Source organism: Anser anser (genome assembly GCF_964211835.1).
Source record: "Anser anser genome assembly, chromosome: 5".
Taxonomy (NCBI): Eukaryota; Metazoa; Chordata; class Aves; order Anseriformes; family Anatidae; genus Anser; species Anser anser.
The window spans coordinates 54766974-54790645 of NC_139725.1; the positions used below are offsets into that span (position 1 = coordinate 54766974).

General features: G+C 38.9%; 2 protein-coding genes across 7 annotated transcripts in view; one reads left to right on the forward strand and one right to left on the reverse strand.

The window, feature by feature from the left end:
• Positions 1 to 23672, reverse strand: part of BEGAIN (brain enriched guanylate kinase associated) — a 161298-nt gene that overhangs the window by 108153 nt on the left and 29473 nt on the right. For all 4 annotated transcript variants that reach the window (XM_083840129.1, XM_083840128.1, XM_083840127.1 and 1 more), the window contains one exon: positions 5793 to 5821. In XM_083840129.1, the coding sequence (XP_083696255.1) occupies positions 5793 to 5806 (14 nt within the window). In that variant the 5' untranslated portion in view covers positions 5807 to 5821. The remainder of the gene's footprint in view (positions 1 to 5792; positions 5822 to 23672) is intronic.
• Positions 1 to 23672, forward strand: part of LOC310901092 (uncharacterized protein) — a 275956-nt gene that overhangs the window by 92995 nt on the left and 159289 nt on the right. For 2 of the 3 annotated variants that reach the window (XR_014585594.1, XM_083840151.1), the window contains exons 1-2: positions 13879 to 15086; positions 19903 to 20001. Coding sequence is in view for 1 of the 3 variants with exons in the window: in XM_083840151.1 (XP_083696277.1) it covers positions 15008 to 15086; positions 19903 to 20001 (178 nt within the window). In the remaining 2 variants the exon portion in view is untranslated. Of the gene's footprint in view, positions 1 to 3379; positions 15087 to 19902; positions 20002 to 23672 lie in introns of those variants that run through there. The other variant, XR_014585593.1, reaches the window with a different exon arrangement.

The following is a 23672-nucleotide window of genomic DNA, read 5'->3' on the forward strand; positions in this document are numbered from 1 at the left end:
CTACTTCCTCAGTCTCTTCAGATGTTTGCTGTGCTCCCACTTGTCCCTGCAGGCCACGTTCCACTTCCATACCAGGTTTCATTCAGCTTGAATCTGTTCTGCCCTCTGTTCCTGTCATGTTTCTTGTTTGCTGGACACTTCCACTCCACTCAATACTTACCTAGAGCTAAAAGATATTATAACGCAACACTTGTTGCAGCACATGACTGGAGATTATTCCTTCCATACTGGTATCCCTGCTTTTTAGAATGTTTTTCCAAGCAGTAGATAGAGGTTTAGGGCACAGGGCTGTAGGACACCGTAACAGCAACCCTATTGCCTCAGATGAAGTCATACTGGTTTGACTGACTAGCGTAGATAACACCAGTAGTGGAAATTAAGTGGCATGGACTTCAGTATAAGCTACGCGAACATACTGTGCCCCTGATAGCATTAATAGAATTCCCAGAGCAACTGGCATAGGTAGATCAGCATGGCTCAGCACCCCAACCGATCCCAGCTCCAGGGTTATAGTTCCCCTGGGGGCTATGAATATATTCTTGTGTGTCCATTGCTCCTACTGCTGTGGTTGTCAACCACCAAACTTAAAGCTCAGTGTAATCTCTGGGGGAAAGAGACGTGTGGTTTAGCTGTGCTGCAGTCACACCTTGGATGGCAGGGTGAACAAACCAGACGTGCTGCAAACAGCACTGCAGGGCTGTCACTGCTGCTGGGACTGCCTGGGAGATGGAAACATCTTGCAGAGCAGAGAAAAATAGAAACCAGCTTTACCAGTTGGAATATAAGTAGTCAGCTCTGTTCGTCTTTTTTGTTTTTCCTTCCCTCTTTCAAAATGGACCCAAAATGGACCCTAGCTAGATGACTTTTCTACCATAACCTCTAATGACCACAAACTCATGGCCCTTTCATGCCAGCATTTCCCTATGCTCTGTTTCTTCTGAGCTTTCCCTGTGCCATCTCTTTGCTTGTGTCCTCAGCTGGGGTTTCAAGCCTAAGCATCAGCTAGAGCCTGCAGACATTGCTGAGCAGATGCTGGAGCTGCTGCTTGCACAGCCTTACTGTTGTCCTGTGGCATTGTGCCTCTGTGCATTCAGTGGCTCCCAGCACATCAGCTGTGGATGCAAAGGCAAGACCTAGTGTAAAGAAAGGGGTGATTGTTGGGTAAGTTTCTGGAAGAAAATCCTCTCCTTGTGTTCAAATAACTGTGGTAAAATTAAAGTAGATACAGGTTGAGAGAAGGAAGTGCAAGGTGGGAATGACAGGAAATTGCACTGTGTTCATTAGCATATGAAGAAGGTTATATTTATACCAAGCACAAGGAAGGCAGCATGATCTAGTGGGCATTTAGGAAGGTATTCACATTTCCACTAAACGACCATATAAGCTTTTCCCCAGGGTTGCACGTGCCTTTGATGTTCCTTGAAGAGTGATTTTCCTTCCTTACCACAGATGAACTCAAGCATGCTTGAGAGAAGTCCAAGATTGAAAATTCAAGAGACATAGATCGAGCTGCTGATTTACTACCAGCTGTTTGTGCAAAACAAATCACTCTCATATGCTCTGTAACAAGGGCTATAATGAACTAAAGATGTTACCTCACAGGTCCCTTGTGAGGCTTGGATCACTTTGATCAGAGATCCATAGATGATGAGTGAAGTGCCACTACTGGTAAAGTAATCCTTAGATGGGGAATAACACGGATACACTGCAATCTAGGAAAAGGGGAGTCTCCTTGCAGGCACTAATTATGTAAGTCTGGCAGTTCATGGTGGCGATGATGTGTCTCATTTTATGTACCTTTAGATATATGGTTCAACATATTGTGGGTCTTGAAAGCTTTGACTTAAGAATATTGATTTATAGAGTTTCTGATTTGTCACTTAAATTTTAGGAGCATCTTTTTTAAAAAAAAGCAAAAGCTTTTATTGAACAATATCTATTGCCTTAACTGGCATTTCCTGTGGAGTGAGATACTCTTCAGTGTAAGAAACACTGTGAATCTGGTCAATATTTGTGTACAAAAATGTCTGGAAGTCTCTTATGTTAAACTTCACAACCTTTCCCTTGAAATGTTAAATGTTATAATCTATATTTCAAGTAAGATTAAATGGAAGCAGTGAAAGAAATACTGTGTGAGTTTGTGCTGAAGTTGTGGTGGAACTGGCAGGTGTCTTCCTTTTGCATGTCTGGCCGTGCTATGGATTAAATCAGACTTGAAGGAGCAGTTTCCTGAGGATTTTCAATTTTGTGTGCCAGCCACAACAGATCTGCGAGGCCCAAGACTTGGAAGGCATGTGCTCCTCTTGGAGATACACACCAAAGACAGTACAGGGCTAAGAGTCAAAATAAGATAGTATAGGTACATTTGAAATGTGCTTGAACTAAAATTTTCGGTCCTTGTTTACAGACATGATAAAGAGGCGAATCCATGAAACTGTATTTAAAAGGTTGCAGTCAGAAGTAATTAATGTTTAAAGTGACTGTATAACCATACACAGCCAACCTACATAAGTGCAGATCTCCAAGGGGTTTGTGATTAGTAGTTAGCCTTACTTCCTGCCTAATATATTGGTACCTTGAGATGTTATAAACACTATGTAGTGTTAAGAATTGTTCAGTGTGAAGATTTCATTGCAGCGACATATCCTCCTAGTCGAGGTTTCAGCACAAAATAGCACGTTTCCACTTCTAGAAGAAGTCATCCCCATATCAGGCTAAACACTGATAACCTCCCACGTCTGCTTCCTACTTCTCCTTCCACCTGTACTGCTGTCACAGAAAGCCTCTGCTGAAAAGGACAGGATGAGACATCAGAGGTCACAGCAGCCCGTTGATCTGCAAGGGGAATTATTGCTGCATTATATGAGATGAATTGCATCTTTCCAACCAGTGAAGGAACATAATGCTGAGAGGTGTGTTAGTTCACTGCATTGTTGTGATGCCCTGGCTCACTGAGTTCACTGTTCATTAAATTACGGGTGATCCGTGGATCGGTTTTGCAGGCTCCTGTGTCTGCCTCTCTGTCTCTCAGGGGTCTGGCCGCTCCAGTCCTTGGGGGTGTACCAGATGCACTGGAGAAGGTGCTCACTCCCCTGAAGTCTCTTAGAACTGACTTTTAACATGTCTGGGCCTGTGGGCACCCAAGGGCTGCCACTGTGTAGCAGCTCCTCTGAGAAGTGTGATTCTCTGCGCCTATTCTGCACATGTAAAAGGCTTCCTTATCTTGAAGTGCGCTGTGGAATGTAAACCTGAATTTTTCTAACCCAGGGAGTTTTCACACTGGATGAGTAGGTGGTCCTGTGGGTATCCACCCTGCTTCTCCTGTTTGTCCAACAAGGCTTTGATTTTATTTTTTATTTATTTTTTTTTCTGATTCCAGACCCCTTCCTCCTCCCTCCTTTGCAGGAGCAATGTGTACCCTCTGTGCACCCCAGCTTGTGCCCAGCTGCTGCAGGTGACACATCCTCAGCTGGCTACAGGAAGAGTGAGGAAGAAGCTGGGCCTAGCAGAACACCTTCAAGGACCATGTAGCAGTGGCTTTCCTCTGTGTTACACTGGTTTCTACATCCCACTTATTATAAAAAACACCTCTTTCCTCCTGAGCTGTCCTCTTCCCTCATTTATTTATTTTTTTTCTTCCCTGACTTCAGGTTCTCTCTCCTCATAGCCTCTCTGAAGCCACTGTGCGTAAGAAATGAGGCAGTCTGTCTTAACCCGGGTGTCAGACTTGGATAGGTTTAGGAAAGATCTAATCTGTCAGGTCTGTGAAGTTCAGCAGGTATTTAAAATAACAGCTCCAGATTTGATTTCAGTTTCTGTGTCAGTTTGCATCCAAAACAATGATTATGGACAGGAGCCCGGAAAGGCTCGGGATGGAGAAGCACAGTTTCTGCACTGAGGCTTGCTGGAGCGCCCCCAGCCCAGCTCACTGCTCCACTCAGGCACCAGCTTGGGTGACAGGGACCAGCCTCCGTCAGAAGTAATTTTTACACACGAGAAGTGTAAGCAGAAAACTTCATTAACAAGCAGCTGACACAGCCTGACCCTTCTCTTGTCAGAGTTAATAGCTAAACTCCCACCTCCTCCAGTGGGGCAATGTGAGATTTCCATCTGTACAAGTGCTCAGGAAGTACTGAGGTGCTGCTGCATGTCTGACAGCTGCAAAACTAGGGTGCTAGGAAGATCGAGCTTTATGGTTATTTACTCTTGTCATAGAAAACTCCCTCTTCTTCTGTTTGTTTCAGAGTTTATTCTCCTGGGCTCTGCAGCACGTTATTGCAAATGTAGCAAGAGCCTGACTATTAAAAGCAGAGGCCAAAGAATACTGAGGAAAGTATAAGTATTGTATTGTGTTTGTGCACACATGCTTATCAAGTGAACATGTAAATATGTATTTGCTTGCATCTACTAACAGAATAATTCATGGCATGAGTATGCATACACCATAGGAGATCTTGCTTAGAATTTTTAGTAAACACAGGACCACGTACTGAGGTGCTTTCTCAGTCCTTACTCAGGAAAAACTCACAGCTGTAATGTTATAGCACTTACATGCAAAACAATAATACGTTGCACAGGGTTTTTCTTTTAGCTCATAAGTTATTTACTCTTTCAGTCACATAAGAGAGTACAAAAGATGTACAACTGAAGTACTTTATAAATAAATGACATTAGAAACTTTCTGATGTGCATCTTCAAGTCCACTGTAAGAGACTTAACCTCCTTGTTCTCAAAAGAAAAACAGGATTTTGTTTCCAGCCCAGAATTCATTGAACATCTCTGCTCTTTCATAATTGCCACTTTTCCCCCTGTTATTTCCAGAATTCTAGAACTTTTATGCATTTCTGAAAACTCAGGATAGCCATTCTAAACTCAAGGAATCTAAAAAGTTGTGCTTGGACAATAGTTGTCACTAACCAAACTGAGTCACCAGGCTCAGGGAAGGAATTTGGACTTGTCCAATAAAACCAAGTAAGAGCAGGGCTAGTGTTTTGGTTATCAAATAAAGCTCCATAAAATATTTAAAGGGTAATTAAAAGTTCAGCTTTTACTTATCACTTTGATAATACATGGGGATTTAATTAATAAACACAATTTTATTTTTTAAATTATTTTTAAAGGGCTAGAATGCTTTTTTCTTTTTTCTCTTTTTTCTTAACAACATACACAAAAGCAATATCCCCCAAAGCAGACTTGCACTCGGACGTGAGATGGAAAACTTGTGTTTATAAAAGCCATCTCCTTTTGCTTAAAACAGTGAGATGTGCTGAGAAACTGGTACAGTATGACAACATTTTAAACACAGAGGAGACAAGATTTATCTGGCCAGTATACAATATAAAACAAAAATCGAACACCAATGTTACAGCATTATACTGAAACAAACCACAGTAATTAGATGCTTTGAAGTCAAGCCTATATTTTCTTCAGCTTTTTTTTTTTTTTTCCCATGAATTATTGATCCACTTTCCTCATTAAATGGAATGGCAGGCTCTTGCAGTAAATGGACAAGTGACTACAACATTTATATAATCAAATATCCTCTGCATCTGGCAATAAAACGTTTGTGTATAAAACACCCCTTCTGAATTGACGTCTGAAAAACAGATTTACTAGTACAACCACATTCCTTTTCTTTTGTCTCTAAAACACAGCTTCCCTTACATCGTCATGCAATCCCATATTTTACACTGATCATATTAAGCAAAATATTTTCAAAGAGCCTGTATTGCCCATTGTGCAGTAGAACATTTCTTGTCTATAATGAGATGTAAATAAACTGTCTCACTTACCTTATTTTCTCCATCTCTGCTGCAGAGGCCTACAAGAAATCAAATAATAGGAGCAAGTGAATGAAAGAAAACATTCACTCTGCAGATTTATGCATAGTTAAGGTTTCCAAATGGTTTTCGACAAGTGTCTACAAAGCGACGGTAAGCAAACCCCACATCTGCATTAGCTGAAAATAACATTGAGAGATTAACTCAGGAATAATGCAGCACGCTGCAGGAGCACTGTATACCCACGAGCCATGGGCAACAGAATGACTCAGTTGTAGCGCTGAGGCAGAAAATGGGGAGAGAAAGGAAAAAAAAAAAAAAAGAAAGCAGCAGCAAGTAACAGGTTACTGTGCCTCCTGGATTTCACAGGAAAAGTTGAAATGCTGTGCTACCCTCTGCGTGGTGGGCATGGCAGCAGTGCTCGGCTGGCAGGGAAATTAAAGTGACTTCATCACACATGAATTTTGAGCTCAATTCATCGTGTTTCACGGAGCCTGACAGATGGAGTGGACACAGGCTTGCATCCTTCGTGGGAGTTTCAAATAATAAAATTACTTTCCTCAAGTAATACGCTATCTTGACAATTAGCATCTCAGTATGTGTAGGCTTTTCATTAACCCCTTCATTGCTACTCACCTACAACTCCAGTAACCCTCCAGTTCTTTCTGCCTGCCGGGCAGCTGGATTTCCATTAACCCTTTGGCAGTTGCCCATCAATTCTGCAGCCTTAAATCTTTACATCCCAGTGGAGCAGAAGGTGGTAATTTTATTAACCTGCCTTGTTTCTTTTTAGCATATAGATGCTGTAAATTCCTCCTTATCTATAGCGTTATAGCATTAATCTGTCAGTATGTATATGAAAAGCAGACCCCTTGGTTAACTCCTTGGTTTCTTTTTCATCATTATCTAGTGCAGATCCTTAATAGCTGCTTCCATTTCATCTTATCACACCACTGGCACAGGATCTCAGCAGTCCTCCTGGCCCCGCTTTACTGTAACTAGGGAATGAACATTCAGAGCAATCCTGCGATCTCTAGAGCCAGATAAATCTCAGCATCTCAGAATCTCTTATTTATACTGAAGGCATTGCCCATTAATCATGGACACTTTAAACCTTATTGATTAATGACTAACAATCATATTTGAGTATGAAATAAAGATTAAAAATAGGGAAATATTAATCAGTTAACCAGCAGGAAATTTGTTAAACTGCCTAACAAAAGATCCCAAATGACAAATTGTTGGTTCCTCATTGTGTCACTCATTTTTCTCTTCTTCATATTTATTCTTGATTTGCCCATTAGATAAGTTGTCAGTCAGGCCAGTGTTTGTGCGATAATTTCTGCTGACAGACATTAAGACTCTTAGGCATTCACCAGAACTTGGTACGCAAGAAGCCAGCTGCAGGAAAACCCCTCCTCAGCTTCCCAGAAGTGGATGTGATGCGCATTATGTGCTCCCTGCATGTCTGCTGGAAGCACAGGGTTGCCCATGGTAAATCCCAGATTTTGAGATTAATGTCTAACTCAGGGACCCGTAATTGCTTTCTCTAATTTATATCTATCCATTGAACCCATGCTTATTCTGTAGTGTGCAGGAAATAGTTTAAACATTACCAATTGGAAAACAAACCACGGGGGCTTTTCCCTGTGCGTAGGAAGCTGCTGGCAGCCCCATAGGCTTGCTACTTTGGTTTTCCTGAGATGTACTCTCAAAAAACAGTCCTAATCATCATGTTTCTGTCATTCTGGGGAGAATTCATTTTTGCTGGAGCTACTCACTATGGCTTCGCCTTGAACTGCAGGAATCACCTGTGAAGACTGAATACTTAAAGATCTGATTTCAGTGCTTCTACTTTGGCAGTTTCTACAGATAGAAGGGGAAGTTGCCTAAGCTTTGCTTTTGCCTAGTGCAAGAGTGAGGGTTGTTACATGTGATTAAAACACAGGATGGATAAGAGCTGTAGGTTGTTTTTTGGCTATATTCTATTGACCTCATCTGTGAAGCAGGTGAGTCATTAGCTGCCAATTCCAACTGGAAATTAGTGGGGAAAAGAAAAGCACAGGAAAAGCCTGACACAAAAACAAAACAGAAAACTAAATCAAGCTGCAATTACTTCTGTCAGATTTATTCTCTCTCTCTTTTTTTTTTTTAATTTAATATGATTCTATTTATTTATTTATTTATTAATAAGAAGTCTATTTTTTCCTTCCTCACAGTAAAGTTACTTTGTGTGTGTGTGTGCGTGTGTGTGTGAGCAGGGCCAATTTTCCTTTGGACCATTGGGGATGTTCTCCTCTACCTTTCTCTGACAGCCTGGTCCATGAAGAGAGTCTTGTCTCCTTGTCTGATGATGGGAGCAATGGCTTCAGATCAGCCCTCCTCAAGGAGGATGCTCTGACGTGGGTCAAAGCCTTTCTGGGCTGTGGCACTGCAATGTTCTATCTTTTGATGGGGATCTACTTCCAGTAAATAAATAAAAGCAGATGAAAGGACTAGATCCCAGGTATGTTTCAGGGGAATGTCCTAGCCTGCATGTTAGAGAGTCAAATGTGTATACAGGAACCTATGATGGTGAAAATAAAGATAAGAGCATCCATAGAAATACAAACTTCATACCAAGCAGTTTACTTTCTCAGATAATTATTTTCCTTTGGAAGACCATTTTTTCTTTTTTTCTCCTTTTTGACTTCTCTTCCCTTTCCTTCTCTTTTTTCCTTCCTTTATTTTTTCCTTCTCTCTTTTCCAGTTCCTGTCTCCTCTCCTCTCTTTTAAAATTCTTATATTCCCTCCCTTAGAAATTCAAAATGATTTTAAAAATCTGTTTTTCTGAAACAGCTCTGTGTTCACAAGATGACATTTTTTACTGAGACAAAATTGCTGTTTCCTAGTCAATTCCCTGCCACTGCTACAGCCTGTGGAAGCTTAGAGGCTACATCATCCTTAGACGGCTCTCTATGAAGGCTCCCATCTGAAACGTCCTACTGAATTGATTTTAAAATATATTCTAAACGGCTCTGAATTGGACAATTTTAGGGTGTCTTGTGGGACCTATTTCAAGTAAAAAGACTGAAGTAAAGGTTGGTATGAGGGTATCCTTTATGATATGTCATTTATAAGTTGCTGCTTGCTAGTGAATTGATTTATTGTAAGTGCTTCTTGATGTTTGAACTGAGCAGTGTGATTAGAGCCATGTGTGAGTTTTTTAATAACATTTTTAATTAAGATCAGTAATTACCTTTAATTACAGAAGTATCAGATGTAATTTAAATACCTTTTTTTTTAAAAAAAAGCAAAACAATATCAAGGCAGTGTGACTAAAGAATTTTTAATCATCCTAAAAATAACAATTTTTGCCATTAACAAATAGATTGGCCTTCGTAATTCAATGCCCTCCATTTCTGTATACAGTCTCCTACATAAAATATGGAAATTGGATTGAAGATTTTCCTTCCCATGGAAGTCCTTGGTGTGCTAACTTTGCCTTGGAGCACTTTCAGGCAGTGTCTAAAAGCATTGGTAGATATTTGTCTGGTTTTCAAGTATTTAAAGAAAGTGTGAAACATAGAACAATTGACAAGATTCTTTTCTGGAAGTGGCAAGCAAGTCCATTTTGGAACAGGTATTCTAAAGTTGTTCTTCTTCTTATCTTCTTCTTCTTCCTCTTCTTCCTCTTCTTCTTTTTCTGTGCTTGTTTTAAATGGCTATTTGATATTCTTTGCTATTTGTGTTTTTTTTTTTTTTTTTTTTTTTTTGAGAACAAAGTCATTCACTTGCTTGACTGAAAGCGGGGATGTTGTTAATGGAAACCCCAGGAATTTTACTGTGGCTTTTTTTCCATTTAGAATGTGGTTACTGCTTTTCAGTCAGCATGACAACCTCTCAATTGTTTTCAAGTCAGTAGAGCACATGAAAAACACTGTGATCCCCTATTTTTTTTATCTCCCCATATTTAATTAATGAGTCAAAAAACCACAAGACAATGGCAGAACATTCTTAGTCATTTTCGTACATAAAACTTAATATAGTGATCAAATTATTTGATTGTTTATTCTTATATGATTAGTGTTTGCAATGTTGATTGTTGAACCAAAACCTTTTTAATAAGGTAGAAAATCAGGCTGACAGATCTCTCAGCTATCTAATAAAATTTCCTTTCCCTAATCTTACGGTCAATTTTCATCCCTCTGTATCTTCCCAGATAATGTCTGAAAGAGAAGGTCTTCTCAGGAGGTGACAGCTCTTTTTTTTCTCTCTCTCTCTCTTTCTCTTTAAATTCATCTGTTTGTTTGTTTCTAGTTTATTTTGTTTTCTTGGAAATATGTTTATTTTTATAAGGAGAAACAGAACCCTGAACATTGGCTCAGTACTCACCAGTCTTCCCTTTGAGTTCAGTGGACTTTAGGTTGACATGTTGGCTACCAAACATATAAGACAAGAAAGGGCAGCAAGAAATTACTTCTGCTCCTTTAGTCTGATGTATTACTTTAAGTTGGTCAGTATTATGGAAGTTACTTTTATTTCTGTGGTGAGGAGAACTGTAAATGAGAGTTCAGCTACTGCTAAAGTCTTGTGGATTCCCAGCGCATTTGTAAACTGCCACATGTTTTCAATCACAACTGTTTCACTTCAACATTCCTTTTGTGCTCACAGTTGTACTAAAGACTGATTAACATGAACCAGTTTGGCCATTTCCTTTTCTTTTCTACAGGGTACAAGAGTAAAAGAGTTGATTTAATAAAATTTATGGACTACATAATTTGATAAGATCAATCTTTAATTAGACTCAATCCATTTTTAGAGATAAAGTAGAGGCTTCAAAGAACTACTCAAGTGATGAGAAAAGGCTAAAATTTACTATATAGTAACTTTCATAGAACTGAAGGAAACATCTGGCTGTATTTGATTTGGCTTTCCAAATCAAAATCACTTTTTTGACTGTATCTAATGGATTTTTAGCAAAGAAGAAGAAACTTTCTGTAAAATTCTTGCCTGAAATTGTCATGGAGATACAAAGAAAACTAAATTCAGTTTTCCATGGTTGACACTGTAAGAGATATTTTGTTCAGAAAACACTACCTCCATGCACCCCTCCAAACCACAGGCCATAAAACACCTCCACCGTTCTCAGACCATTCAAAGACACTTAGTATACAAAAGGTGAAGAGGCATAGTGATTCACTTCAGGAAGAAGGCAGAAGAGGTCAAGAGCATCTCTAACATCCTATGTCCCTGCAGTAAGGAATGTATTAGGGTCATTGGACATTTTTCCTTGTAAAAAGGAACATTATGTTTATTACAAAGAATGAGAGGATTTCATTAAACTGTAGGGTTTTTGCATGTCTGACCTGAGGAAAATTATCTGACAATCAATTTAGACATGAGTAAACATGAGTAAGTTGTACCAATTCTCACTGTACCACCAAGAGCAGCATTGTATCATTTCAGCCTCCCCTCCCTCTCTGGCACCAACTTCTGATGCTTTCTAAAGCGGAGGAAGAAGCTCTCCACAGCCAAGTGGGAGAGACAAATAGAAGAAAAAGACAAATAGAAGCTCAGACCTTTGGAACTAATAGCATATGACAAAGATATGCTGTAAACAGGCCCACCTTAGTAAAGAAACAGATAAATTGTCGTTTTAGTTCTTAGAGAAAACAACTAAGTTCAACACCGAAAATGTTTACACCATACCTGCGTACGTATCTCCAGATCACCACTACTCTGTCATGCAAAGTCCATAAGCCTGTTGAGCTCCATCTTGAAAAAGTCATTTTTTTCCCCATGTGTTCCTGGACACTCCGAAACTGATGGAAATCAGAGGGTGATTCCAACCATACTAAACTGTGTATGACCGGTTTATCTCTGTTTAATCTTGAAGCAGGTTTGTTTAAATTTAAAGCATGTTACTCCTACCTTATTATTATTTTTTTAAATTCCAACATGCATTTATGAAGATATGTCTTATTTGAGAGGGAAAACAAGACATGATTCTTTGACTGCTCTCAGAAGATTATACTCATTCCTTCATTCCTTCTGTCATTTCAGTGTCCCTTCTCTGGATCTATTCCAAATTAACTTAATCTGATTTGCAAGTGGGTGATTAGGGCTGTATATCATGTACAAAACACCTTGCCAGTACCTTGTATAATAATATGAATGCTTCAGCATCTCTAAAGAGAATATATCTGCAGTATATCTTAGGCTTGTCTCAGATTTCCCATAGTTCAGCTGAATTGGAGGCTCATAGCTGTTTTACAGTCTAACAGTACACCTAGATCTCAGTTTCTCTGCTACTTCCAAATGAGCCCCACTACATGAAGTCTTTACGTGGATGGATTTGTGTTAAATTGCATCCTATTTCCATTATTCTGTTTATCATGTATGCAAACCTGATTATGAACTCATGGTTACTAATAAGCATTTGTAATAGGATGCATCCAAAAACTACTTGTAAAGTAGTTAGCAAACAGACTTCCTTTTAAATGTGGTATTTAAATTTTTTTTTAGTACAATTTTCGTTCAGATTAATAATCTTGATTTACTCTGTTTTATCAGTTTTAAACAGTAATTCTCAGATGAGCATTTTATGTACTGCTTTGTGCAAATCTAGATAGATCAAGATACATTCCTTGCATCTGAAATCGGTTCCTTTAGCAGTTTTAACAAAAGTATATTTTTGTGTTTTAAGCTACTTCTTTGCATCCATGACTGCTCAGATTACTTGACCATGTAAGCCTTCACCCTCTTTAGAGTTACATTTTCTCTTTACCAGTTAGAATACAACATTTGAACCAATGCACTCAGTGAAAATCTTTTTCTTCTGGGCTTGCTGCTTCATGTGCCAATCTATCAGGATCTTGGGCTGAGGATTACCATAGGATTCCTGATATCAGCAGGGTGAATGAGCCCAACTTGTTCTCCTTACCTATGGTAGTTATTGTTGTGTCTTCTTCCTTAATCATATATCATAAAATTTCCCCCACATTCACTGTCATCCCTATTTAAAGGTGAGACAAATTATCACTTTAATAATTGGACCACATCTAAATTATCCTGAACTTCTCTCTGACCATAAGCATACAATAGGTCTTCTTTTTTTTTAATTTTTTTTAATTTTTTTATTTATTTTAAATTCTCTTCCCTTTCTGTTTATATGGTTGAAGATATTTTTAGAGCTAGTCTTTGAAAAATCCTTAGCAAGGTCTATCTTCAATGAAATTCTTGCTGAGAGAGTGGGGAATAACCACAACAAAACCGAGATAGAAATCTTGGGCATTTTTCTTACTGTAGACCTTTAAGTCGTCCACAGTGCATAATGCATGTGTGAGCATGTATCAAATAACCACAAATTAAAATGAAAATATAACCTACAGGCTTCTCTTTCGCATGCTTGGGAAAACATAACATTCTCAAGCTGTTTTATTTCCTAATATTTTAGGATCTTTGTTTTGCTTCCTTAGTTTCATTTTCACTCTGTAAAGTCTCAGAGCCAGCTTCCCAACAGGGGTAAATTAGCAGAGCTCCGGTGAAGTCAAGCCTTGCTGATTGATACCACTAGAGGCTCTGCTCTTAAATGGCTGTTTTGGTGAGTCAAGCTGATTTCTGTGATACCTAGTACTCTCAGCTGGCATGAGATGCTACAGTCCCTCTGTCTCTCTGTCTCAAAAAAAAAAAAAAAAAAAAAGACCCCCCCCACCCAAAACAAACAAACAAAACAGAAACAAAACCAAAAACAAACAAACAAACAAGAACAACAAACAACAAAAAACAGTCCCAATAAACTTGCACCTGCTCTCTATGTCGCTTGGCAAATCATCCAGTGAAACCTGAACAAAGACTACCAAAATTAGGCAGCTTTTTGCCTTAAAACAACAGTTAGGACTCCTAGTTGCTCAGTATGCTTTTTCTCAGTCAGATGGTTTGAACCTGTACAGTTAGTTAATGTGATTAAATTGGCTATTTGTATTAAAATAGTCCTTGTAGCCATCAGCAGATGAGGCTCCATGGTGCTAGGAGCTGTACAAACTAGTCATGTGAAGAGGAAAGCCTTTCTCTGACAATCTGACTGGCTAAAATAGACACAGATCCATTCAGTATTTTCTTCATCTGTGTGATTCCAAGACACAGTAGCACTTGTGTTTTGTGAGACTGGATTGATGAACTATGTTTTCTTAACAGTTCTTCAGCATCATATGACGCCACAGAATTTCAGAAGGTTAAAACAGAGAGGTGAAACCAAGCTGCCTGTCCAGCTGACCCTCTGTACACTTCACTTCCAGCTAGCTTGACTCCAATGTGACCCCACCAGGTATAGTTCGTCAGTAAATATTTTAAGTGAGTGGAGGCTGAGGAGCCAGAAGAAAATGTAATCTAATTGACTAACTGTAGTCTGTGTGTCTTAAACCAATACATGGCACTACTTACTGCACATTGCCAATATACTTATGTGGGTGTCTATATTACAGACAATGTTAACTGTAATTATAGACATTACATTAAAGTATTTAACCACAACAGCTGCCATTTAAAAAGCTCCTGTTTGTCAATACATAAAATAAAGTTGTGTCTGAGGCAGTCAGGAGTAACTGGTGCACTGACTCCTGACTTGTTAAGGGTGACGTGGTAATGAGTGGGACCAAAGCTTGGGTCATCGTGAGCCAGGATGGCTTATGAATTCTAACACAGCTGACACAAGTCCTGTACATTTCTGTGTTTGCATCTTTATATCTCTACATATGTCTCTACATACTGGAGATGTTTTTTTCATGAATGCTGGCGACAGGAAGTGGGAGAGAGAAATGAGAGGGGGAGCAGAACTGCAAAATTCCTACGTCCTACACTCATAGAGTTCTGTTTGTTACAAAACATGTATTTTCTGCTCTATCTACATCTACTTCTGTCTAGGTGATGGAAGCAATCACCCATGGCCCTGTTATACAAGCATTTAACCATTTATTTCTTATCACAGTCACTAGCTTTGTGCCTTGTTTTCAGCACTATCCTTAAAGGAAGAGTTCAGAGGAAGACAAAAAGAATGCTAAGAGCTGGAAAACTCTACTAGCAAAACCAAGACGGAAATGGGTTAAGCTGCAGGATGTCTCATTAAGTTTGAAAGCATTTAGGTACAACTTTCCTATTACGGGGCAGGACTTCCTTATCTGTGACTGCTCCGCCACTAAGAAAGGACAGCACAGACCAGCACAAGCATTTCTTTCAGCAAATGGGGAATGCCTGTTTTACTGCCTTCAGATGAGGCAGTTCCTAAGGCACCGTCGCTTCCCTGGGATCCAGGCACTGGGGAATCAAGTGAGTCTCCTAAAAATAGAGCTTTTATGTTCATGCCTTTTGTCACTTATGAACTTATCTGTGGACAGGGAAGAGTAAAATAAACTAGGTGCAGTGATGTACGCAGACAATACCACAGATATTTCCTTGAAAAGAAAGCCAAACTTCAAAGCTTTCACTTCTGTCACACAGCACTGGTGGAAAACAATATCTATTTATTGATTCACCTTCTTTTTTATCCCATTTCCAACCAATGTGTGTGGTGCTTCAAAGTCATATCAGTGGGACTATATCTATTTCTGGAACAATGGGTATTCCAGTGAATAAAATGTCATGGCCTATGATAGATCTTTTGGATTTATGCCTGTAATTGTTTAAGAAGAGAATTTAAGCAATAAAAGAATGAGGTCAGAGAATAATATTAAGGAGATCTTTGATATTCCTTGTTCAAATCAGTCTCTCTCTTCACCAAAGGAATAGGATCCTCCTAACAATATTATGGATGAGATTAAAAACAAAACAAAACAAAACAAAACAAAACAAAAAACTCTCCAAATCCACAGCAAACTATGAAAGAATTAGGATGTTACTGGAATGAAAGGAACTGGTTCTAGTCACCACTTCAGTTTATATGCCAGGGGAGTATAAGTAAGGGTAAGAAAAGAGTAGATCATATTCCTTGAAGTGTTGTTGGTTGACAGTAGATTACTTTTTTACCACAAAATGTGCAAAATCTACTCTGTGCATTTGAATTCTCAATGGTATGAGGGTCAATGCAAATATGGATCTGTAAAACAGGCTTAAAAAGTTGCATGTCTCAATTGTTTGCTATTAAAGATATAAGAGTCTTCTGCTATTTACTTGGAGGTCGAGAGATTATGGGAGGCCACTATATATTTATAACAGACATTTAGATAAAAAAGATATATTTACTGAGAGCCTTAAGATGCAGAATATTAATTACCATTAAAATATCTTCAGGGTACAACAGGGCTTAGAGAGGTATCTATTTTACAGAGAGCATGAGTTCTTTAAGGGAGTTCAAAGGTCAGATGTTGATGTTTGTAAGGTAGAAGAGACTTAACTTGAACCTTTACTCTCCCAAGTCTTCAGCTAATTTGCTAACTACTTAATCAACCAATTTCTTAATCGTTTTTTTAGTCAAGGTGTGAAGGTGAGAAAATCTCCTTTTGTCTGCTCCTCTCTGCAATCCTGCATAAGATTCAGCCAGATTCTTACTAAAATATTGTCTAGCAAATAAGGCAAAATATTTCCTAAGCTGTAGTGGTTTTGGTTTCTGCAAAACCACAGTGTTACTGGTCTGTGTCAGCATTGCTGATTCCAGTTGTGTTATTGTAATAATTTTAAGCATAAAGTGACTTCTATCCTGGACTTAGATGGTGTCTTAATTGCTGTAGGGTCATAAGAGGTCTTTTCTTTTTATATTCTTGCATTCTGCATTAACATTCTTCTCTGCGGTTCTTTTCTACAAGTTTAAAGAAGTCTGTTCTTACTCCTACACAAAATGTGGAATTGTTAGGCTTTACTGTGGAGACATTAAATCAGACTCTGGAGATTCCTTTGTCAAAAAGGAAGCTGTATTGTTAAAATTACATCTGGCTTTTGCACGTGTCACATTTCACAAGAGCATTGAGCCCACATCATCTAGTGGCTTTGCTTGCAGTCTTTCTTCATGCAGTGCTATTTTTAGATTTTCATCCTGTTGGAATTCAATAGTCTGGTTGTCAAGGCAAGCAAGAGAAGATAGCTAAGGTTGAATTTGTCAATGATTCAGCCGTGTTCGTTGTTACTACTACTATATAAGTGTACCACAGCAGGGGACAAATACCACAATCAAGATATATAATTGCATGGAACTGTAAGGTTTTAAACTGAAATTTTCAAGGGCTTACAAACCAGGTCTGAATCGTTGCAGAATAAGTAGAAGGTTATTAGAAGATTTTTGGGAGAATTTGTAGCTTTCCTGAAAAAAATGTCTGTCCCCCCTGCTTTGATTTCGGCTGCTATTTTGCTCTTTTTCCCTCTCCCATTCCCCTTATCTCTCCATGGGCACTGTCTTTCATATACCTTTACTGTCACATGAAGGAAAAAAGAAGTTGGCTGTGGAGTCAGATAAGGACAGAGAAGGATCATATGAGAATATTATCCTACCCTAGTGAATGATAAGAAATGAGGACTTCTGCAGTTAAACAGAATCAGAATCAAAATCCATGAAAAAGGCTGATTCCAGTGGGGTACAGATTGGGATTTAATAGTGACTTTACACTGAGCAACTGAAAAGCCATGAGTGAGAAAGCAGATGTAATTCTTAATAGATGAGTACCTTTGTAATGTATACCTATTTACACAGTGCTAAAGGTACACAACCAGCAAAGCACACAATCTCTATGCAGTACACAGTGAAATACAAGTGGTATTTCACTGAAAATGGGGTGCTTTTGTGCTTAGCACAGCTCCTGGGTCATAAAGAAAATAGAGCTTTAAAGACTGACAAATTATAGCCCTCAATGATTTCTGAGATTCTTACTGTGCCCTCTTAAACATTGTAACTTTGGTTTAGAAGACATGGGATATTTCCTTTAATTAAATTAAAATTAGGAAGTGCTGTCAAATTCACAAACGCTGTGATGGCTCCCCTGTCACTGGGTGCATGTATCCTGAGATGTTTAGGTGACCAGGAGACAAATGCACTTGCTCTTGATGTAGCCGTAACTAGGAGGCCCCAAAGGTACAGGGAGCTGCAGGGACTGAAGATTCTGCTTTGAGGCTTTTCAGGTCGCAGCCTGTGCATGTGCGAACAGAGACAGCAGGCCTGGGGATGGCAAAACTCTTGCTCTGAACTGTCAGAAATGAGCTCAGCACTTTTCATGCTGGCTGAAACCTGCCAGCACACTGAAACTAAGTTTCTAGATATTGGGCACCCAGTGTACTGACTAAAAAAGGATGTAAAGGTGGCATATTATATATACGAGATAAAATACCTACTTCCAGAAGTCCAACAACTCTTAAATTTTCCTGTTCTACAAATTTAAGGTTAGACCAAAATTTTTAAACAATAAGCCATAAACTTCAGTTGTTTGAGTGCTTTACAGCAGGAAAACCTGATTATTACCAGTTTGCTTTTTGCAGTGTGGAAGATTTGCAGGACTGAAGTACCAGTCTCCTAGCAACCACAGATCCTCTAAGAATCTTCTCTTTGATAGTCCCTAAAGTATGTTAATGCCACTAGATATTGCAAAATAAAACACTGGGACCCACACCTAATGATATAAGGAATTTTGATTTATACCTTCGGTCCAGAATAACAATGCCACTGCATACAGTCTGCAACTGTAGCACAGTTCAGATGGTGACTCAACGTGGTTTGGGTTGCTAACCATTTTTGTTTTGTTTAATTAGATTCTCATTATCAAATCCCAGCAGCACAAATGCTTATACACATAACTGTGTACATGAGCGGTCCCAGTTAACTTGGTGTGACTATTTATGTGTTTAATTACTTGCTGGACTGAAGATTTACTGTCTGATTTTCAGCAGACAATATTTTAAAGGTACTGCTCCTCTCTCTTCCCCTGGTTATCTACATGCGTCTTATTAGGAGATTATTCTCTGACAATCTGTTACACATATGCTGAGAAATAGTCAGAGAAATTAAATCTTGAAAACAAAGTTCAAAGCTCACATCCTCATGGGAGATTTTGATTCAGCAATTATGTTGTCCTCAAGGCATCCACAGAGTGCCTCACCCTCCGGAGTACAGTAAATCTTTCAAGGTGCAGCCCTGAGAGCAAGAGGGAAATAAAAAAGGAGCAAGCATGTTAATCAATTCAAATGCCTACTACAAGGGACAGCTGCAGTGGTGTGCCAAGAGACATCAAAAGGGCTACACAGATGTAAGCCAGCCCAGGATGCGGGAGTCTGCATTTAATGTAGAATCCCAAAGGATATATTCGTGCTGCTGCATTGCTATTTTTAATGAATGAAGCAGGAAGGACCGTAGTGTCAGACAGAACTTGTTCGGAGGGACTGAAATTCCAGATTTCTGAAAAATAGGGAGGACAGTTCACTTTTTTTTTTTTTTTTAATTAAGATTTTCCTGCCTAACTCCTGGTGTTATGGAGAGACAAAATATAAGAGTTCAAAGAAGAATAAACTGTATAAATTAGGTTCTTACAAATCTTGGAATTAGCAAAAATGGATCCACCCCACTGGAACTGTGCTATAAAGAATGGTCTGTGTGTGAGGCCTCTGTAGGGCAGTTGTGATAATTACACAAAGCGTAGCATTTCTCATCCGCTTCTACTGATTATTGTTTAAATGCCATAGAATCTCATTAGTTCAGTCTTTATTACATTCATTATAGGGGCTTTACCAGGAAGAAAAAGGCTTCCCCTTCTTGCTTATATAGGCAAAGGACAAGTGACTGTTTGTGGTCAGAATATCTGACTGGCTTCTTTTAGAGTGAAAAAAGAGACGGTAGAACGAAAGTGAAATGTCTGAGAGGCAGTTTTGTGTCTGTCTCCTCCATAGCAGACTTGTCTGAGCTCTTTGAGTGCAACAGGGAAGGGAACTTTCCTTCTATTTAAAGCACATCTATTTGCAGCGTGTTGAAAAGAGCTGCCACTAATTTCTGTGCTTGTAATCAGTAAGCAAAGCTACAGTAAAGTGGAGGGGGATCCTCAGGTAATGAAGTCCTCTATAACTGAGGACTGTGGCCTTTTTGGAGTAACAAAACCAGGTACTTCTAGATCTTCTAGATTTCTGAAACCACTAAGAAGTATTGTAGATGTCTGACTGTTATTCTGTGTCCTTTCAGATGTTACTGCAAAGGCAAGGAAATTTTCTTCTGTGAGTTCTCTGGTGTTTGTTGTCAAAAGACACAGCCATTCAGGTGATTACTGTAATGGTCCAAGAGGTAAGCTACCTATAAATTGTATTTATAAGTAAAGAAAATAAAAAGGAAATTAAAAAAAAATCATAAACTGGCCTAAAATATTTCTGTATTTTTATTCTCTCTCTTAAATAGCACAAATGATGATAGAATTTCATGACTGTAAGAGAATTTTTTTTTTCCTCTATTCAACAAAAATCTTTTCTTCTTAATGCCTGCATCTTTCTATTTAGCACAACTGTAAAACTTGTCCCCACATCAGGGAACTTATTTGATTTCTTGTTATATCCAGACACATTATACAGACTGTCCTCCTTTGTGACCCCAAATGATTTCTGAACCACAGGCCATATGTGAAGCAGTGCTATTGACCGAGGTCAGTCTTCTGTTTGCATCCCAGGTGGCTGCCATTGAGAGAAGAAAAAGGGACTGAAACATAAGGAGAGCCTACCAAAATGGTATAGAGAGGAGAAGAATGGGAGGTATCAAATAACAACAGCCTACACCTGCAAATATGCCACGTTGCACTGATGAAATTTGTGAAAGAAGTATTGCTGCCTTAATAATGCATCATGCAGTGCTTTGCTGGGCTCATGGTTTTGTGATGAACACCTGGCAAGGACAGGTCAGGAACAGAGAGGCTCTGGCCTTTCCTGAGGAATGGAGCTGCTGAGCCATTACAGAACGGCTCTCTTTCACCTGATGTCAACAGGAATTCACTGGACCCTGAGTGCTGAAATGTTTTTAATATGGGCCAGGGAAGGTTTGCCCTTGCCAAGTAGCAATGAAAGACGCTGAACAGGCCACATCAAAAGGACTGCAGCCAGAGAGTCCCGGTAAATTACTCCAGTACAGCTTCTGGAGAGATACAAATGGAAAGAGAGTGAGAATCAAGGGGGATTTCCTCCAGTGCCATCAGAATTGCTGTTTTGAGGGTGCTTTTTTTCAGTTGTTATTATTTCAAAGGCATCTTTAGAACTGGGCTATGTCCATCACTACTAGGAGAATGGCAAGTTTGGGCATCAGAAAGATAAATTTGTAGAGAAAAGCAAGGACAGTTCCTTGCAGAGCCTCAAGGAGATTACACAGGTTTGGAGAAACTAGGAATGTCTGAGTGGGACCCTAATAAATTAATGAGCAATGCTCTATAAATAGTGTCACCACATGCTGCCTTTCCAGTCAAGGTTAAATGAAGACATACTGACTTTCCTTTAAGAAGTCAGCTGAAAAGGGAGTTAGTATTTGAAAGGGGATGCTAGCAACCTGGGTTCAATTCCTTCATCTACTTTACATTTCCTTTCTGACTTTTGGTAAGCCTCTTGGGCTCTGCTGTTGTAAATATAATTAACTGTACTCACATTTGGGGGCTTGGGGTCTAAACCTCAATCTGTCCTATAGCTTATAGTGTACCTGCACTACAAATGTCATTTTCTTTTTCCTGTGTATTTATTTAGCAACTCATGCAACGACAGTTGCAATCCTAATCCTATTTCAGCTAGGAGAGTTATATTACTTCTGCAGTGATTTGACAAAAAAGGCCAGGAAAATATAAGCCGTAAAGATTCATCTTGTTAAGCTCTATAAACTGAAGTACATTTAGTATGTGTTAAAGGTTTTGTTTTCCATTTAAATGGAATTTTTGTATCAAAGAGGGAAAGATGTTGCTATGTTTTAAGACTCCATTTCATCTAGCTTTCCAAATCTTACTTTCCAACTCATTCTTTGTGTGACAATGGGACTAGTTGGAAGATGGATTTGGGTCTTAGTCTCTTTGTATTGCTACCTGTAAAACAACGGTTTTAAACAACTTGTCCCAAAATCACAAACATGCAGAGGAGAAAAGAACCAAGGACTGTGAAATCTTCAGAGACAAAAGGAGTTGGACTCAGTGAAAAATTCAGAGGGAGTGTCATATCTGTAAAGCACTTATGCCTGACTATGGCAGAGATACAAGACATTAAGTAGGTATAAATTAAACTGAAAGCACAGATTTATTAGTAGTGATCTTAGAAGTGAGAATACAGTTGTGAATATCAGACAGAAATAAACAAAGGAAAGCTATGCATTTGCCAAATGCTTTGTAGCAAAGTAGATGGAATTGTAGTGCTGCAAATTTGCTTGAGAAATTAGTCAGCCTGATCAAATGGGGACATGCAGACCGATAAACAGCAAAGCTTAATAAGCAACTACATAGTACATAATGGTGTTTTCTTAAATTATCTTTCTGGATGTCCAAAAAGTAAAGAGTCACAGTTAGAATTTGAGACTCAAGGTAGAATATTATCATCTCAAACAGTTGTACATTTCTTCTTTTAACAGTGTAAACACGAGGCACTGAGGGAAGAGAATCAAGAAAGAAGCACTGTCACCAGTGTGACAGAATAAAGAATCCATTGAACCAAAAACTTCACATGAAGCATAAAATTAAAGAGAGTGAGATAACTAACCAAAATAGGGAAAGGGTTAAAAAGGGCATGTGTAGAAAACCTAGGAGTAAATGGAAAATAAAATGCTTAGCAGTCAAAATAGAATTTTCAGTATATAACATAACTACATAATTACAATCAACATGCCATAAGCCTTTTTTTTTTTTTTTTTTCACATAAACTGTAGGAAAATGCCAGAGCCAGTCAGAGAAAGCCCATCCTCTGATGTTCTTTTTCAACTGGGAAAGGATCTAAATTTATAGACTGAAATTCTGGCTCTGTTGATCTCTGTGTGATTTTTGCTATTTGATTCAACAGTTTCCAGAGTTTCATCCAACAGGCAAATTCCTTTGGGGCAGAGAATTCAGTTGAACTTCCAGTTTGATACTAGTATTTATCAGGGAGAGGACGACATCACTCTCCTCTCTCTTAAACCAAAGGGGATAATAAGGATTTGCCTGTAAGCCTGTACTTCAGACATCACTAGAAAGGGCTGTCAGGATCAGCTCCCCTCTAGGCTGCAATGAGGTCAGTCTGGCAGCCTGGCTATGAGTATAGAGCCAAATGAGCCCTCAGAAAGAAATATTTCATGCTGTCAGGTCATTCTTTCAGAAAGCAAAGCTGATTTTTTTCTCTTTAGAGCAATAACCGGCACATATGAAATGAGGTAGTCAAGTTTTATAGGGAGAATTAATATATTTTATTACAGCGGTTGGTACATTGTGAGAAGCAAACAGAAAAGCCATGATGTTCCTGAAACTTTATTTGGAAGAAACAAAGTTTTAAACACATAGAGAGGCTGCTTTGGTTATTGTTTTCTTTCCCCAGCAGTATTGCTTGGCCCAGTAAAAGCTCTCTTGCCCTGCAAACATTGCCTGTTTATATCCTTATGTTTTCAAAGCTAGAATAGCCCTCCTACAATGTGTAAAAAGGACATTGTGCATCCTTCGCTGTTTGGTTACCACTCTGTAGGGCTGTCTTGGTGTTGACCTAAACACTCCCCTCTTTCCTAATCTTTCATGTTAGTGGTCTCCAGAGGTGTATTTTGGAATTTGTGGCTCATAGAATCACATCATCAAAACTAAAGGTCTTATCCCTAGTGTTTCACAAGAAAATGTATGAAGTGAGCAATTATGGAATATCCTAGAAGTAGGAACTAACTTTCCAACTCCTGTCAGGTAGACTTTGGATTATACCTTGCTTTCTGAGGACTTATATACCTTCAGATAAACATCTAACTTTACTCTGATTCCTATTGATCTTTTAGAC